At 44.4% G+C, this 17410-nt stretch overlaps 2 protein-coding genes across 5 annotated transcripts; both read left to right on the top strand.

Annotated features, from left to right (window-relative positions):
* The first annotated feature begins 871 nt into the window (after positions 1–871).
* Positions 872–5144, top strand: LOC121544325 (zinc finger protein 595-like). The gene is made up of 5 exons (XM_041854249.2): positions 872–1059; positions 1956–2312; positions 2458–2597; positions 2776–2836; positions 2932–5144. Exons 2-5 carry the CDS (start codon positions 2033–2035, stop codon positions 4203–4205), a joined length of 1755 nt encoding a protein of 584 aa, XP_041710183.1. The 5' UTR covers positions 872–1059; positions 1956–2032; the 3' UTR covers positions 4206–5144.
* Positions 5145–5458: 314 nt separating this feature from the next.
* LOC121544281 (zinc finger protein 70) lies at positions 5459–8615 on the top strand. Of its 4 annotated transcripts, XM_041854217.2 has the most exons (7): positions 5459–5738; positions 5994–6310; positions 6417–6544; positions 6705–6849; positions 7043–7829; positions 7989–8101; positions 8392–8615. In XM_041854217.2, exons 2-7 carry the CDS (start codon positions 6016–6018, stop codon positions 8427–8429), a joined length of 1506 nt encoding a protein of 501 aa, XP_041710151.1. In that variant the 5' UTR covers positions 5459–5738; positions 5994–6015; the 3' UTR covers positions 8430–8615. The 4 variants fall into 4 exon arrangements, with proteins under 4 accessions (XP_041710151.1, XP_041710134.1, XP_041710143.1 ...); XM_041854200.1 differs by lacking the exon at positions 8392–8615 and having other exon boundaries at positions 5999–6310; positions 7989–8368; XM_041854209.1 differs by lacking the exon at positions 8392–8615 and having other exon boundaries at positions 6729–6849; positions 7989–8368.
* The last annotated feature ends 8795 nt before the right edge of the window (positions 8616–17410 follow it).

Below are 17410 nucleotides of genomic sequence, written 5' to 3'. Positions count from 1 at the left end.
TCGACCCATTATTCCATATAAAACATTTATGAGGTGAAAAGTTGTGTTTATACAGCAAAGCCCAGCACATTAAAGCCTGCTTGTGAAAAGCCGCCAATTTCACAGGAAGTTTACCCACAATACAGGGACATTGTAGTAAAAAATTAAGCCCTCCGAGCTTCTGAAAAACAAAATGAGGTATGATATTCCAGAAACAATGATGATTTTTTAAGTACCTTTTAACCCAGTTGACTTTTGATATGTGATTAAAGAGAGTGAAGTCTAAGACATTTAGACCGCCATCAAACCCTGTTGGTGATAACATATTTGTATCTTATGTGGCTTGTTTTTCCATATGAAGTTGTACAATAGCTTATCTAAGGTACAGCAAGTGGATTTGGGGGTGTCAATAAGATGAAAAAAGATAGGCTGCACGAAACTGACCCTAGATCTGTGTCACAGAGGTAAAGGGCAGACCATTTTTGATTGTGCCAGAGCTAGGGCTAATGTAGGGCGTTTCTTGATGTGGGTGTTCCCTGCTATCAGCAAACGCCCATTGATACCTGCAATTGGTCAGTTCTGGTGTTATGGGCTGATGGTTTCTTGACACAGATGATTTGTTTACAGAACAGGTTAGGATCATTCACGTGGCAGGTTAGGAAACTAAGGTTAAGGTTAGGAAAAGGGTTAGGCATTGGTACCATGCTACAGTTTGACAACAACCGTTGTCCCCGGCAAAAGAAACAGCCACGGACCAATGGCGAGCATCAATGGGTGTAACTTGATATCAAGAAACGCCTATATCAGAAAACGCCCCTAATAGCGGTCTGCAATTACATTCTTCTTGGCGCAGAGGCCAAAGCAACATCGAAATCCCTAGGTAAAATCGCGAGGGTAGGTCGCGGACGAGAGGAAGTCCACATGGAAAAATGGTAGCTACTATAGTACAGTCTGCATTTCAGTGGACAGTTAAACAACAGTAAATATTGTTTATTGCATGCTCCATAGGTTGAAGATATACACCCAAATACGTCAACGACAAAGCCAACGGAGTTGTTTTAGGGACCGCTGTTTTTGAAGGTTCGTGTTGTCCGTTATAGCCTTTAATGAGACTGCCATTAGAGATTGTCTTTTTTTTTTAGGGACCGCTGCCATGTTTACTTTTCGCACGCGGAGCCCCCTCTAGCTGTGCACATTCCAGCATGTGTTGAATTTGCTCGTCTGTAAGCAATGCATAAACCTCTGTGAATGATGGCAACCTTATAAACAGTATACCATGCAAGTATTGACGTATTTTATCAAGTTAACTATTGTGACATGGCATCTTAACTCGTTTATGCTAGTTAGCCCACAATGTCTTCATCGGAGTCAAGTACGTGAAAGTTAAATATTTAAAGTATTTGAAGTTTGTAGCTAGACGACAAAAACATCAAATTACCAGCTTTGATCACTAGTCAGCTACTACTCAGCATCTGGGCTCCTGAGTGGCGCAGTGGTCTAAGGCACTGCATCGCAGTGCTAACTGTGCCACTAGAGATCCTGGTTCGAATCCAGGCTCTGTCGCAGCCGGCCGCGACCGGGAGACTCATGGGCGGCGCACAATTGGCCCAGCGTTGTCCAGGGTAGGGGAGGGAATGGCCGGCAGGGATGTAGCTCAGTTGATAGAGCATGGCGTTTGCAACGCCAGGGTTGTGGGTTCGATTCCCACGGGGGGCCAGTATATATATATATATTTAAAAAAAAATGTATTCACTAACTGTAAGTCGCTCTGGATAAGAGCGTCTGCTAAATGACTAAAATGTAAATGTAAATCTGTCTTTTTAGTTTGAAACAGCTTTATCCACCGACTTTATTTTGTCAAATAAACACCCCAAATACTTTACCTTACCTTGGATACATTACAGCGTTGGTCTATTGTATGCAACTAGATATACCACCTCGCCTGTGGCCTTGACATGATTCTCCTTGATTGATAGCTGAGCTTCCAGCTGGTGCACCTGGGTGACGTCACACAGTCCTGAGTCGGGTGGAAGCGGAGCCAGTTAATCCAGAGATGTCAGAGAAGGTGCAGAATGCCTTTAGGGTGCAGTTGTCCTCTGTCATGGACTCCCTGCTCACAGCGGCTGTGTGTGAGATCGCCAAAGTCTTTGAGGGCAGTCTGAGTCAGCAGCAGGAGGAGCTGACACAGAGAGGAGACGAGATCTCTGCATTGAAGGGGAAGCTGAAGCAGGCAGAGAGGAGGTTGAAGGAGGGATTAAAAGGAGGAGAGGACCTGGACAATACCTCTGGACAAACAGTCTCTTCCATGATGACAATTTCTGAGACAGAAGAAGGTAAGTTGATAATGCGTAGACAAATAGCAACATATCATTTCAGGGCTTGTTGACTGTGTAGTTATGCATGTTTTCTCTCCCAGTTGGTGTCAGCTGAGCTCTATTACATTTCTCATTCAATTTCTATCTTTGGGTTTCAATGCAGTACCCGATTGGTGCGAGCCCCTTCAGTCAGAAGATTCCTTAATTCCGCTCTCAAAGATCAAAAAGGAAAATAAGTCGCCATGGGTGGACCTGCGACCACTGAGTGTGTGTCTATGGCGCATCCCTAACATCAAAATAGAGGTTAGTGACCGGTCCGGTGTAGGAAACCTGAATCAATAAACAGTCATTATGCACACCCAAATATAGCACACGGACTGAACATAATAAGTGGCTTCTGTTTAGAATTAGGTTAAATGTCTGCTTTATTAGTACTGACTGATCATATTCTGATCATAATCATTATGAGTCTGTGTTTTAGCAGGCTGAAGATTTTGATAACCACCTGCTGACGGCCCTAGCCAGGAGTCCTCCACGAAAAGGTAAGAGTAAATCATCCTTGTCGCTCGTAATTGTAATTCAGTTCCTGGTGCAGGACATCATCACTGACTCCATGCTTTTTGCTCCTCTTTTGCAGGGTCGGCTGCGGAGTGGTTGTTGAACAGACGGTTAAGAGACTTACCTGAACTGAGTGCGACAGGGTCAGGGTATGGTCAGGGTTCAGTGGGACGCGGTCGGGGGCAGGGGCTGAGGATGACCCATGGTCGTCTGCTGCGTATGCTCAAACAAGAAAAGCCGGAACCCCAGAGCAGTGACTTATCAAACAAGAATGTCTCAAGACCCCGCACAAGACAAGGAAAAGATAGTGACTTCCAAAACAAACACAGTGAGGGCAGACATGGGAAAACGAGTGACCTAGTGAAGAAGGTAGGAAGGAAAAGAAAGCATTTCAAAATGGATCCTGATGCGGACGAACAAGCGACAATCAGTGGAACTGACAAGAGTTTCAGCTGCAAATACTGTGGGAAGGGCTTTGGCCGTGAGTTTGGTCTTTCTGTGCACATGAGGAGTCATAAAAAGGTGAAAATCAAGGGGACATACAAATGTCCTCAGTGTCCCAAAAGGTTTCATTACCCAAGTGTACTTCGTGCACACATGTGTAACAGCCACGAGAAGAAGAAACCTTGCTCCAGCGTCAATGAAATGTCAGACTCCATCAAGCAAAAAGTGAAACCCCTCTCCCCCTGCAGAGCCAAGACTACTTCCTGCAACAACAAACCTCTCTCTGCCAGCAAGGCTAAACCTCTCTCCCCGAAAGACAAACCTACGTCCCCAAACAATAAAGCTAGCACATCCAAAGAAAGCAGCACATATTCAAAACTGTATTCTTGTTACGTTTGCCTTAAGAAATACTGTACTGCACATTCCCTGCGGGACCATGAGCGCATTCACACAGGTGAGAGACCATACCCTTGTAACCAGTGTGGGCAGAGGTTCCGTGTAAAGCAGTTCCTGAAATTACACTTGCGTAAAGCCCATACGAATGTGTACGGGGATGAGGAGAGCAGCGGAGACCTCTCCTGGACTGCACCAGTGGAGGAACCCATGGAAATTGGTGCAGAGCAGCAACCTGCCATCAAGTCAAAAGGAAAAGATGATCAACCAGCAAAGGCAAACAGCAAATGGAAGCAAATGACAGAAACAGACGGCCTGTTCCAATGCACAGTGTGTAAAAAGCTGCTAAGTTCACAGATTAGCCTCGTTCAACACTTCCGCATCCACACAGGTGAGAAACCGCTGAACTGCGAAGTGTGGCAAGAAATTCCGCTGCCATCCCGTCTTGATCAGCCACCGGAGGTCCGCCCACCCGGGAAAGAAGTACCGGTGCCTGAAGTGTGTGAAGCAATTTGAGACCATGGCAGAACGTAATAGACATTTGCTACAAGTCCACCAGTTCAAGAAACAGAACCCGCGATCCCACTGTCCTCGCTGTAGCAGGACTTTCCACAACAGTAACTACATTAGGATCCACTATGAAACAGTCCATGCCTGAGTCCATATGGCTTGGCTCAGTCAAATTGGAATGTTCAGCCGGGCCGAGGTCAATTCCAATTATATTCAGGAGATACATTTGTTACGTCTATGAGATACATTTGTTACGTCTATTTGAAGTTAAATTTGGGATTTGAAAAGTGCTGTTCATTTTCAATGAGGGTTTTTGTAATCATTGACTGATGAAAAAGGAATTGACCCCAACCCTGGTACCCAGTGAACTAACATGATGCTGAGAGAAGATGAGGAAAGAGCAAACTCAATAAAAGTTGATATGGTGATCAATCCGTTTTCTTGTGGGTAGCAGGTTGTCAGCTAATCACTTTATTTTTATTTTTTTAAAGTCAGTGCCAGACTGGTTTATGATGATTTGATTTAGGCATGATTTTTGTATTATGTTTCCCGTTTTTGTTATATGTCTCTGATATTGTTTATATCATGTATTATTATGACAAATGTAACATTAATTGTACTGTATATTGGGCTCCCTAGTGGCGCAGCGTCTAAGGCACTGCATCTCAGTGTTTGAGGCGTCACTACAGACCCCCGATTCCAGGCTGGATCACAACCAGCGGTGATTGGGAGTCCCATTTGGCCCAGCGTCGTCCGGGTTTGGCCGGTGTAGGCCGTCATTGTAAATAAGAATTTGTTCTTAACTGACTTGCCTAGTTAAATAAAGGAAAAATAAAAAAATATTGCCCCTGCACAGGGCAGAGAAGACCCATGTTTCTATCTCTTCTGATAATATATGTTTGTTCCAACAGCTTTTTTTAAACATAAATAAAATCTGACATACTGGAGGTTGGCTTTTCTTAATAAGGCATTCAAAATGCATACTCCAATTACGGTTTTCAGTGACCTTTTATGAATGACAATGATTGCACAAACATTGACAGTAAAAACCTTAATAACAAAAATGAAATGTTCCCCGTTTGCTTGGACAATAACTATCATTTCAAGCCGTTAGATCTTCAGGTTGGTGTGTCGTTTTTGTTTTGTCAATGTGCAGTGTATCTCCAAACTGTGGTCACCTTTGGTTCCACTGCTATCAATCTCCCATCATCCAGTTAGTGAACTACTTAGGAGAAACTGAAGTCACACTATCGCGAGACTGAGAATCAACATGGCTCGCTTCCACAGATTTCGCTAGCCATTTTAGTCAATAGAAAAATGCAAATTTCTGCGAATTTGAGTTGTCTACTCGAATTCCAAATGACTCGGCTACTACAGCTAGTACTGTATCTACATACAGAAGCTGCTCTTCCAGGTGTCTTGCATCTCCGTTAACGAGCTAGCTAGATAACGTTAGCTGAGTCTGCCTTCCAGAATTAACCTTGTTTAGTTATCTAGCTTGATTCGCCTGCCTACAGTCTTCACAGTGCTTGTTTTGTAGTAAGTGTCATCTTTTATTATTAGTATGTAGACTGGATGTTAGTGGTCTAGCTAGCTAACGAGAAGAGATTTTGGCTGGGTGTTGGCTACTTGGCTAGGTAGCTAACGTTAGCTAGATAGTTATGCTTCAGACTGGCTCAGAACGAGATTATTGTGGTGGAGAGGAGACAGACACAGGTTGACTCCAACATCACTATGTCAGATAGATGGTCAAATCTTTCTAAAATACTGCTGCGTCTTCTACCTTTCCTCCAGAGCAGGGGGTAAGGACGCAACGATGCTGGACTCTGTGAGGAATGCTTTCCACGCCCAGCTAGCCACCGTCATGGACTCTCTGCTGGCGGCAGCGGTGTGTGAGATAGCAAAGATCTTCGAGAGCAGTCTGTGTGAGCAGCAGGAAGAGCTAATGCAGAGAGGAGAGAAGATCACAGCCCTGAGGGAGAGGCTGGAGCAGGCAGAGAGGAGGTTGAAGAAGGAAGGAGATGGAGGAGATGGCCTACTAGATGTGATAGAAGGACCAGAAAGGAAAATATTAGATGACAGCCCTAGGCAGCAGTCTGAACCTAGAGCTGGTAAGAGAATCGGATGCGTCTCGTCTCCTCTTGTACTGATTTTAGGAAAATGTATTTTGAAACTAACCCTAAACTACTGTCTGTCTGTCCTGCTCCGTCTGTGCAGGTTCAAGCTGGGAGTCGGATGTCGCCACCTCTGAGACCTCCCCACTGGTCCAGGACAGGGGGTGTAAGAAGCCCCCCAGGATGAAAAAGGAGGAGACAGAGCTGGAGGGGACTTCCATCAAAGAAGAGGTTAGTCACAGTCATTCTCTAACACGATAAGAATGTCTGTCTTTCAGTCTTCTTACTGAGATAGTCATGTTGAGTTGTTTTCAATGATGAACTAATTCGAAGGCTTTTAACACTGCTCTGACGCTGGCCCCCACATTAACGTTTTATTTTCTCCCTTCAGCTTAAACATTGCCCTCTTCCACAGTTTGAAGAGCCCCACCCTGCCCATGTGGAGGGGAAGGGCCAAGGGCCAGGGGGGAGCTGTGCTGCTGGGGGCCAGAGGCTGGGAGACCCCCTGTCTGACACACCAGGGACCAAGGCAAAGTGTAAGGACTTTTAACCCTTAACCAATCAATCCACACATTTGTGCTTTAGATCAAGTGAACCTCTGTTGCATTGGGCTTGTGTCTGCATATGTGGAGTAATTGTAGATTTCATTATTGTAGAGTTGTTGGTTTGTATGTTTTGTCCTCCATTCTTGATGTTTCTTTAAATATCTCTGTTCCTATCTCTTGCTAGTATCCCATTGGGAGGGAGACCATAGACCTCTTCAGAGCCAGAGCTCCACTTCCTTCTTCCAAGATCCCCGGGTTGGAAATGTTTCCCCCAGACCCGACCACAGGTCTCCTGGGCTTGACCCCTGGGCGAGTGGGGTTCCTCTAGATCTTCAGGATCCCAGCTTCCTGGACCAGAGCCCAGACCAGGTACTAGAGCAGAGAGAGCCCCGACAGTCACAGGACCAAACCAACCAATCCCAGATAGGCCTGAGACCAAGAGACGACAGAGGGAGGGGCCTAGTTCATCAGAACCGCTGGTCATTGGCTTCCAAGGACCCAATCAGACCACACCCCAACACACACACACACGCTCACAAACATGCACACGGTCACGCACACACACTTGGCGGGGCAAGACCCTACACCTGCCCGTACTGCGGCAAGAGCTTCAGCTACCCATCCCACCAGCGCAGGCACCTGCTGCGCCACACGGGGGTGAGGATGTACCCCTGCTTGGTGTGTGACAAGAGCTTCCTGACTCCGTCAGAGCTCACGGTGCACACCCGCGTCCACACAGGGGAGAGGCCATTTGGCTGCACCCAGTGTGGGAAGCGTTTTGCCCGCAGCGGGAACCTCCGGGCCCACCAGAGAGACGTCCACCTGGGGAAGAGACCCTTCGTCTGCCAGGAGTGTGGCAAGAGGTTTGCCCACAGGGGCAACCTGAGGGTGCACCACCAGAGGGTACACCAGGGCCTGCCATACCATGAGGATGAGTACGACCAGGATGGCAACGCTCTCCCCTCTACTGGGTAAAGGGGCAGGATAACAGGGTCACATTCAGTAGGAGCTAATGAGAGAATATATTTTAAGATGGAAAATGAAAATGAGTGTTCTTATTTAGCATTTTTGTCTTATGTGAATTAAGCCTGCCTGTAACTCTCTTTGCATTTTGAACGAATGTCCCATAGGAATGACTTTACCTGTCGAGAGACAATGTTGAAGAGACAGGAAATTGAGAGACAGAGAAAGAAAAGCAGCACTCCCTACAAAGAGGAAGAGAGGGGGTTACATCATTTCAAAGGTTGGCCTGCCCGTAGTTGTTTTTATACTGAGAGGAACGGTGCTTCATTTTCTTTTTGCCCTTTAGTTACTGTACATGGTTGTGTATGTTAGCAAAAGTGATACAAGTAGAAGCTGATTATGTTTCATACGATAGCATAACATTCCCTATTTTGTCTCAATGCTGTTCATCCTCCATGTGTACTGTTCATATAAAGTAATTAACCTAAATAAAACAAGGTGTATTCATGGTCAATCTTACAATGATGAAACAGTATCTTATTTCTGAATATGCTTTCTTTGGTCCATAAGGTCAGGATGTTTGTCAAAGTGAGAGAGGAAAAGCATGAACAAGATTCTAGAAGGTACAGTACTGTTTTCTGGGTAAGTGCAGTACCATTGATTAACACCAGAGAGCATTCTTATTGCTGTATTCACCATTGTAAATGCATAGAAATCTAATGAAAATGTATTTGTCACATGCTCCGAATACAACAGGTGTAGACCTTACTGTGAAATGCTTACTTACAAGCCCTTAACCAACAATATGTTTTTAAAAAGTAAGTAAGAAAAATTTGCTTGACTACGGGAAAAATAGTAACAATAAAATAACAATAACGAGGCTATATACAAGGGGTACCGGTACCAAGTCAATGTGCGGGAGTACGGGTTAGTCAAGGTAATATGTCGTATGTAGGTAAGGGTAAAGTGACTATACATAAATAATAAACAGAGAGTAGTAGTGTGTGAGTGTGTTGGAGTGTCAGTGTGGTATGTGTGAGTACATCGAGCCTGTGCAAGAGAGTCAGTGCAAAAAATATAAATCATATCATGGGTAGCCATTTTAACTGTTCAGCAGTATTATGGCTTGAAGGTAGAAGCTGTTAAGGAGCCTTTTGGTCCCAGACTTGGTTCTCCGGTACCGCTTGCCGTGCGGTAGCAGAGAGAACTGTCTATGACTTGGGTGGCTGGAGTCTTTGACAGTTTTTAAGGCCTTCCTCTGACACTGCCTGCTATACAGGTCCTGGATGGCGGGAAGCTCGGCCCCAGTGATGTACTGGGCCGTACACACTATGCTCTGTAGTGCCTTGCGGTCGGTTGCCGAGAAGTTACCATACCAAGCGGTGATGCAACCAGTCAGGATGCTCTCGATGGTGCAGCTGTGGAACCTTTTGAGGGTCTGAGGTCCCATGATACATTTTTCTGCCTCCTGAGGGGGAATAGGCATTGCTGTGCCCTCTTCGAGACTTTGTTGGTGCGTTTGGACCGTGATGTGGACACCAAGGAACTTGAAGTTCTCGACCTGCTCAACTACAGTCCCGTCGATGTGAATGGGGGCGTGCTCGGCCCTACTTTTCCTGTAGTCCACTATCAGCTCCTTTGTCTTGCTCACGGTGAGTGAGAGGTTGTTGTCCTCCCTATTGGCTGTCTCATCGTCGTCGGTGATCGTCGGCAAACTTAATGATGATATTGGAATCGTGGGTGAACAGGGAGTATAAGAGGGAACTAAGCACGCACTCCTGAGGGGCCCCTGTGTTGAGAGTCAGTGTGGCAAATGTGTTGTTGCCTACCCTCACCACCTGGGGGGTGGCCAGTCAGGAAGTCCAGGATCCAGTTGCAGAAGGAGGTGTTCAGTCCCAGGGTCCTTAGCTTAGTGATGAGCTTGGAGGGCACTATGGTGTTGAACGCTGAGCTGTAGTCAATGAACAGCATTCTCACGTAGGTGTTCCTTTTGTCCAGGTGGGAAAGGGCAGTGTGGAGTGCAATAGAGATTGCGTCGTCTGTAGATCTGTTGGGGCGGTATGCAAATTGGAGTGGGTCCAGGGTTTCTGGGATGATTGTGTTGATTTGAGCCATGACCAGCCTTTCAAAGCAGTTCATGGCTACAGATGTGAGTGCTACGGGGTGGTAGTCATTTAGGCAGGCAGGTTACCTTGGCATTCTTGGGCACAGGGACTATGGGGATCTGCTTGAAACATGTAGGTATTACAGACTGGGTTAGAGAGAGGTTGAAAATATCAGTGAAGACACTTGCTGGTAATCCGTCTGGCCCTGAGGAGAGTGTGATCACACAGTCGTCCGGAACAGCTGGTGCTCTCATGCATGGTTCAGTGTTGCTTGCCTCGAAGCGAGCATAGAGCATTTAGCTCGTCTGGTAGGTTCGCGTCACTGGGGAGCTCGCGGCTGGGTTTTCGATATTAGTCCGTGATAGTTTGCAAGCCCTGCCACATCCAACGAGCATCAGAGCCGGTGTAGTAGGATTCGATCTTAGTCCTGTATTGACGCTTTGCCTATTTGATGGTTCGGCGGAGGGCGTAGCAGGATTTTTTAATAAGCGTCTAGATTAGTGTCCAGCTCCTTGAAAGCGGCAGCTCTAGCCTTTAGCTCAGTGCGGATGTTGCCTGTAATCCATGGCCTCTGGTTGTGATATGTACGTACGGTCACTGTGGGGATGACGTCGTCGATGCACTTATTGATGAAGCTGGTGACTGATGTGGTATACTCTTCAATGCCATCGGATGCCATAGAAGACATGCCAGTAATGTGTATATAGTGGGCTGGTTGAAGATGTCTGCCACATTAGCATGTTTTACATCTAGTGTGTGTGAAGCCTAATGGGCCTGCTGTCAGCTTAGCAAGTCACATTCTTGGCTTTTTACAGAGAGAAGTCCCTTTCCCCAGTTCCTTTAAGTATACTGTAAACATGAACTTTTGATTAGTACATCTCTGTCTTTCTTGCTCTCTCACTCTTTGTCTGTCTCTCTCTCTCACACACACACATTGACACACCTGAATACAGAGTAGCGTTCTCCTGGGTGGGCGTATTCCCTTGGCTGCTGAGGCCTTGATTTGTTCATTGCATAGAGCTCGAGGACTCTAGTGCCCAAAAGCCCGGTTTAGCATGGGCAGCGCCATTGAGCACTTTCACCATTTTTAAGTAGTCAACTAGGTGGGACTTCCTATGAGCTAGGGAGGATCACATAATTCTATCCAGGTCACCAGGAGGGATCAGCCAATGAATTATACTTGTCAGCAAACATTCCATAACTGTAGATGGCAGTAAATCGCCAACATTGGCTTTATACCTGTTCAAACAACACACTTCAGGTGGAAGTATGCACCCTTTCAGTTTGTTTGCCAACTCATACAAATATTAGAAGAAAATTGACTAGTTTAAAATGGAGCCTCAATGGTACTGCCCCCCCGACTTTTCCATTACAGACCTCAGACCCACTGCAATGTGTTCCATTAAAGACCACTGACTCAGGGCTTTTGTGTTATAGTGTCTCAGCCCCCAAATAGAGAGAAAGAGAGAGGGGACATGTACAGGGAGCACTATCAATGGTGTATCAATGGAACACTATCAGTGGGTGTTGGATATTTGTGTACATATGAGTGTATGGGTTAAGGGGATGGTCACAAAGGCTTTGCTGTGTATTCTGTTTATATATTTTGGTGTATGTAATCCCCTTTCAGCCCCTGTGAGCATAAGCAGCTTTGCACCCAGGGAGAGGAAACAAATGAACATTTAATCAGACAGATGCTGTGGTTGTGTGTGTGTTGGGAATGACATCACCCAAATATTATCAGACATTTGTATGACCTAAATGGGGTGGCTTTCAGTGGCAATGAACTTCAGAATGTGGGAATGTCCTTAATTGTAAATGTAATGGCCTGTGCCATTTCTGTCCATTTCTGTTATTGCTGTATTTCGACTAGGGATCTAACTATAATGCTATGTTTTCATTGATGTTGCATTTCACTTTAGGCCTATGTCTTCTCTTCCTCAGGCTGCTTGTAACATTTTCCAGAAAACTATTCCGGTACGGTGGGGGGTTATGGAGTCAATCGAATTATCGCCCCTCTGATGTATGTGTGTTTGGTGTGTGTATACCGTACAAACGTCCCTGTGTGTGTGTGTGTGTGGGTAATTGTACGTGTGTGTGTGTGTGTGTGTGACTTAACAGTGGGGGTTAGGGGTTTAGTGTCGCCTAAGGCTGCTCATAATCTACTCTATCGTCTGGTCCCCAGGGGCCATATTTTCATTTACGTTGCCATTACTGACTGTACTGGATCCTGCTTTAGGGGATTACAGTTCTGTCTGTAGCTGAAGGCAGCGTGTCTTTCCATCTACCAGACTGTACTCAAGCATTCACTTGATGTGCTAATAGTGTTTTTTTTGTTTTTTGAATGGATCAGCTTAATATTGCAGATAGATTGTATCTTCTATCAATGTAATTGTCTGCATCACTTCCAATCCCTCATGTTTAAAAAATATATATATATACTCCCCTTTATTACTTTTCAACCCCACCATCCTTTCCCTACTTGGAGTAAATTAGTGAACAACAATGCCCAGGCCTCTACTTCCGGTCTATACTTACTATCTACACCTTATGGACAGAGTTAATTTTACAATAATTATATTATATATATATATACATTTATTAATTTTTTTGCTCCTGAACTACTTCTACTCTCAACCTCTCCGATCATTTTCATGATGTCCATCCGGTTTGCTTCTATATGCCATATCTTTCTAACTGTGCTCTTTCCCAAAAGCTCCCAACATACAACCTATATACTTATTATGGACACAGTATGCATACATTATTAGCTATCTTTGTTATTATTTGTTGTTATGTTATTAGTCCCATCCTTCAACTCTATTCAATACCTCCCATCTATCTCTTAACACCATCCATATAGGATTTCTATTTGCCATATATATTTCAACCGTACTGTGATGTTTTACAAAAGTTCTGAACCTTTCTATTCTCATTGCTTCTACAGATTGTGAATTAAAAATAAACATTTTTGCTAAAAGTATTATATTATTGATTGATTGACTATGACTTTTCAGATCACCCAGTAATGCTATCTGCAAGGTTAGCTCCAGGTAAATATTGCAATCCTTTAGCCATTCCTGGACCTGTGTCCAAAAACAAGCTACAAATGGACAGAACCAAAACAAATGATCTAATGATTCTGTCTCTTCACAGCAAAATCTGCAGAGCTGGGAAGATTGTATCCCCCATATAAATAACATTCTATTGGTAGCAAGAATTTTATATAATAATTTAAATTGAAAGATTCAAATTTTTGAATCCGGTGTCGTTTTGCGTGTCAGTTCATAAACACTATGCCATGGGATCGGTACGTCAAAGATCTCTTCCCAACTATTTTGCAATCTATATGGGACGGCTGTCAATCCTTTGGTCCTTAAGTGAAACTGATATACTTTTTTATTTATCACAGTTTTCCTTAACCAATTATGTTCTTTAATGCAAGGCCGACAGACAATTTCCTTACTTTCTCCCCCTTCCACTTTCCTCTTCCACTTTTGCGGTAAGGCTGCAATTATTTGGTTGTAATTTTGGGTAGAGCAGACATTTCCATATGTTTTTGTTAGCTGCATGTGCGACAACTCCACCAGTCCTACCGATGATATCATTTACGAAGATTATACCTTTTTTAAACATTCTGTCAAAAAATAAAGGTTTTTTGTCAATTAGTATATTTGAATTTAACCACAATATTTGTTGCATTATTTGTTCTGTTGTTTCTGGAGGATTAAATTGAAATTGCAACCAACTTTCTATGGCTTGTTTTAGAAATAGTGATATTTGGGAGATTATTTCCTTTTCAAATAACTGAAAGTGAGAGGTTGTAATCTGAATAAAGGGAAAAAGGCCTTTCTTGAACATTGGGTGAGACAATCTTACTAATTTGCTTAAGAACCAGTTCGGATTTAAGTATAACTTTTGTATGACTGAAGCTTTTAGTGATAGGTCTAATGCTTTAATATTTAATAAGTTCTGTCCTCCGAATTCATATTTATGTGCTAATAGTGTTAGCGGATGCTAGTTTAAAACGTTCATCTCTGGCGTCTATCTCGTAAGCCCTTTTGTGTCTGTGGAAATTTGGATTTTGACACTGTTGTGAATCCGAACCATTGGATATCATTTACTATCACAGCATTGTAAATAGAGCATTCTAGATCTGGTCACACTTTATTTGGTTAGTCTGGACAGTCCACTATACAGTGAGGGAAAAAATTATTTGATCCCCTGCTGATTTTGTACGTTTGCCCACTGACAAAGACATGATCAGTCTATAATTTGAACAGTGAGAGACAGAATAACAACAAAAAAATCCAGAAAAACGCATGTCAAAAATTGATTTGCATTTTAATGAGGGAAATAAGTATTTGACCCCTCTGCAAAACATGACTTAGTACTTGGTGGCAAAACCCTTGTTGGCAATCACAGAGGTCAGACATTTCTTGTAGTTGGCCACCAGGTTTGCACACATCTCAGGAGGGATTTTGTCCCACTCTTCTCCAAGTCATTAAGGTTTCGACGCTGACGTTTGGCAACTCGAACCTTCAGCTCCCTCCACAGATTTTCTATGGGATTAAGGTCTGGAGAGTGGCTAGGCCACTCCAGGACCTTAATGTGCTTCTTTTTGAGCCACTCCTTTGTTGCCTTGGCCGTGTGTTTTGGGTCATTGTCATGCTGGAATACCCATCCACGACCTATTTTCAATGCCCTAGCTGAGGGAAGGAGGTTCTCACCCAAGATTTGACGGTACATGGCGCCGTCCATCGTCCCTTTGATGCGGTGAAGTTGTCCTGTCCCCTTAGCAGAAAAACACCCCCGAAGCATAATGTTTCCACCTCCATGTTTGACGGTGGGGATGGTGTTCTTGGGGTCATAGGCAGCATTCCTCCTCCTCCAAACACGACGAGTTGAGTTGATGCCAAAGAGCTCGATTTTGGTCTCATTTGACCACAACACTTTCACCCAGTTCTCCTCTGAATCATTCAGATGTTCATTGGCAAACTTCAGACGGGCCTGTATATGTGCTTTCTTGAGCAGGGGGACCTTGTGGGCGCTGCAGGATTTCAGTCCTTCACGGCGTAGTGTGTTACCAATTGTTTTCTTGGTGACTATGGTCCCAGCTGCCTTGAGATCATTGACAAGATCCTCCCGTGTAGTTCTGGGCTGATTCCTCACCGTTCTCATGATCATTGCAACTCCACGAGGTGAGATCTTGCATGGAGCCCCAGGCCGAGGGAGATTGACAGTTATTTTGTGTTTCTTCCATTTGCGAATAATCGCACCAACTGTTGTCACCTTCTCACCAAGCTGCTTGGCGATGGTCTTGTAGCCCATTCCAGCCTTGTGTAGGTCTACAATCTTGTCCCTGACATCCTTGGAGAGCTCTTTGGTCTTGGCCATGGTGGAGAGTTTGGAATCTGATTGATTGATTGCTTCTGTGGACAGGTGTCTTTTATACAGGTAACAAACTGAGATTAGGAGCACTCCTTTAAGTGTGTGCTCCTAATCTCAGCTCGTTACCTGTATAAAAGACACCTGGGAGCCAGAAATCTTTCTGATTGAGAGGGGGTCAAATACTTATTTCCCTCATTAAAATACAAATCAATTTATACAATTTTTGACATGTGTTTTTCTGGATTTTGTTGTTGTTATTCTGTCTTTCACTGTTCAAATAAACCTACCATTAAAATTATAGACTGATCATTTCTTTGTCAGTGGTCAAACGTACAAAATCAGCAGGGGATCAAATACTTTTTCCCCTCACTGTAGATGCTCTACAAATGGTCATACTAGCAACAAACTATGTTGATAAGTAACTGCTTGCTAAGGTTAAGGTTAGGGTTAGGTTTAGAATAAGGTTTAAGGTTAGGGTAAAGGGTAAGTTTAGGGTTATGATATGGGTTAAGGTTAGGGTTAGTAGATAGTTAGTTGAAATGTAACTGATAGTTTGTAGATATTCTACAGATGACCTATCCAAATAAAGTGTTACCCTAGATCTATAATCTAAATATCTTGAGCATTCTAGCACTACCCGCAAACAACTGTGGATTTATCATAGAATTGCATATAGAATAAATTATAGGATGTCTATGGGATTTATAACCATTTAGATCTCACATCAACCCAGTGTGTATGAAAGGGGTGAGACCGGATTGACTAGGTTGGTGTGTAGTGTATTCCCCCTTTGGGAAAAACATGGATGGAATTACAGTGAATGTGCTTCCGATTTCTGTTTGGGAAGAGGGATGCCGGGATGGAGTGGGAGTTCATTATCCCGGTGCTCCAGAGTTCCTATGTATTCCGAGTGGCTCCTCGCTCTGTTGGTCGCTAGGCAACTCTGTGGCAGAGCGGAGCAGAGTGTTCCGGAGTGGGGGTTGGAGGAGGGGAAAAGGAAGAGCACCGGGTCACTAGGAACAGACAGTCACTCACAAGCATCAGGCTCTCTGATTGGATCATTTGGTGCTCATGATAATAGTGCTAGTGCATTATCATGGTGTATGCTTTACGTGAGAAAGTTAATTTGTCTAGCAAGCTCTGTAAATAATCCATGGTTGGGTTTATCAGAATCTGTAGACTAAGTGTCTATGAATAAATGTTTTTTGTCATGTGAGATTCTAATGAATCATCAGTGATTCATGAAACAACAGTTTACCGTCAAATCATCCCATCATATCTTCTATTCCTTTCGTTAGAACAGGGGATTCATGTTGAGGTTTATGTCTGTCAGTTGATGTTTGAACTCTGACAGTGCTCTCTGGACTGGCTCCAACGTCAGTCTGTTCACTGACTCTTCCTCTAATCCCTCCTGCCTCCCAGTCCTTCCCTTAGGGAGGATGTGCCCCGTAGTTTGGGACACCATGGCTGCATCTCAATAGTCTAAAATGGCTGCCTCTCCTTGTCTCCTTCCCCTAATCTGTACTGACATGAACGAACTGGACAGGTGGAAGTGAATTCCCAGTAGGTATAGTCCCACAGTGTTGCTGTCACCTTCTCTGCTTTTATAGATCAGTGCAGATGAAGGGGAGAGGAGGCGTGGAGAGGAAGCCACATTAAGACTATTGAGATGCGCCCGGTGCCTTGGGTCCAACCTAGTGGCTCTGCGTTCCAGCATCGCCAAGGCAACAGGCTCAGTCTGTGGCCAAGCCTTCACGGCTGAGTGGCGGCGGCACCGCGGGATACGAGCCCAGGGTCTGTCCCTCTCATCTGCACACATGCAGGGCCAGGGTCAGGGATGGCAGCCCATGAAGGACATACTGCGCTGGAGTGGATGATGATGGAGCTGGACTGTGGTGTGTGGGTAGGATGTAAAAAGGTGTGTTTGTGTGTATATGTATGTGTGTGTTTGAGATGATATATTTTTTTGGGGGATATGTTGAGGAGGTTTAAGTGGGATGGCAAGACTGTATATGGTAGTGGGTTAACGTAAGATAATAGTTTCATGGGATTTTTAGGGGGTTGGGGGCTGTATTGGTTGTGGGGGTTGTAGC

The sequence above is a fragment of the Coregonus clupeaformis genome, chromosome 3 (assembly GCF_020615455.1).
Source record: "Coregonus clupeaformis isolate EN_2021a chromosome 3, ASM2061545v1, whole genome shotgun sequence".
Taxonomy (NCBI): Eukaryota; Metazoa; Chordata; class Actinopteri; order Salmoniformes; family Salmonidae; genus Coregonus; species Coregonus clupeaformis.
This window is presented reverse-complemented; position numbering and strand designations above follow the sequence as displayed.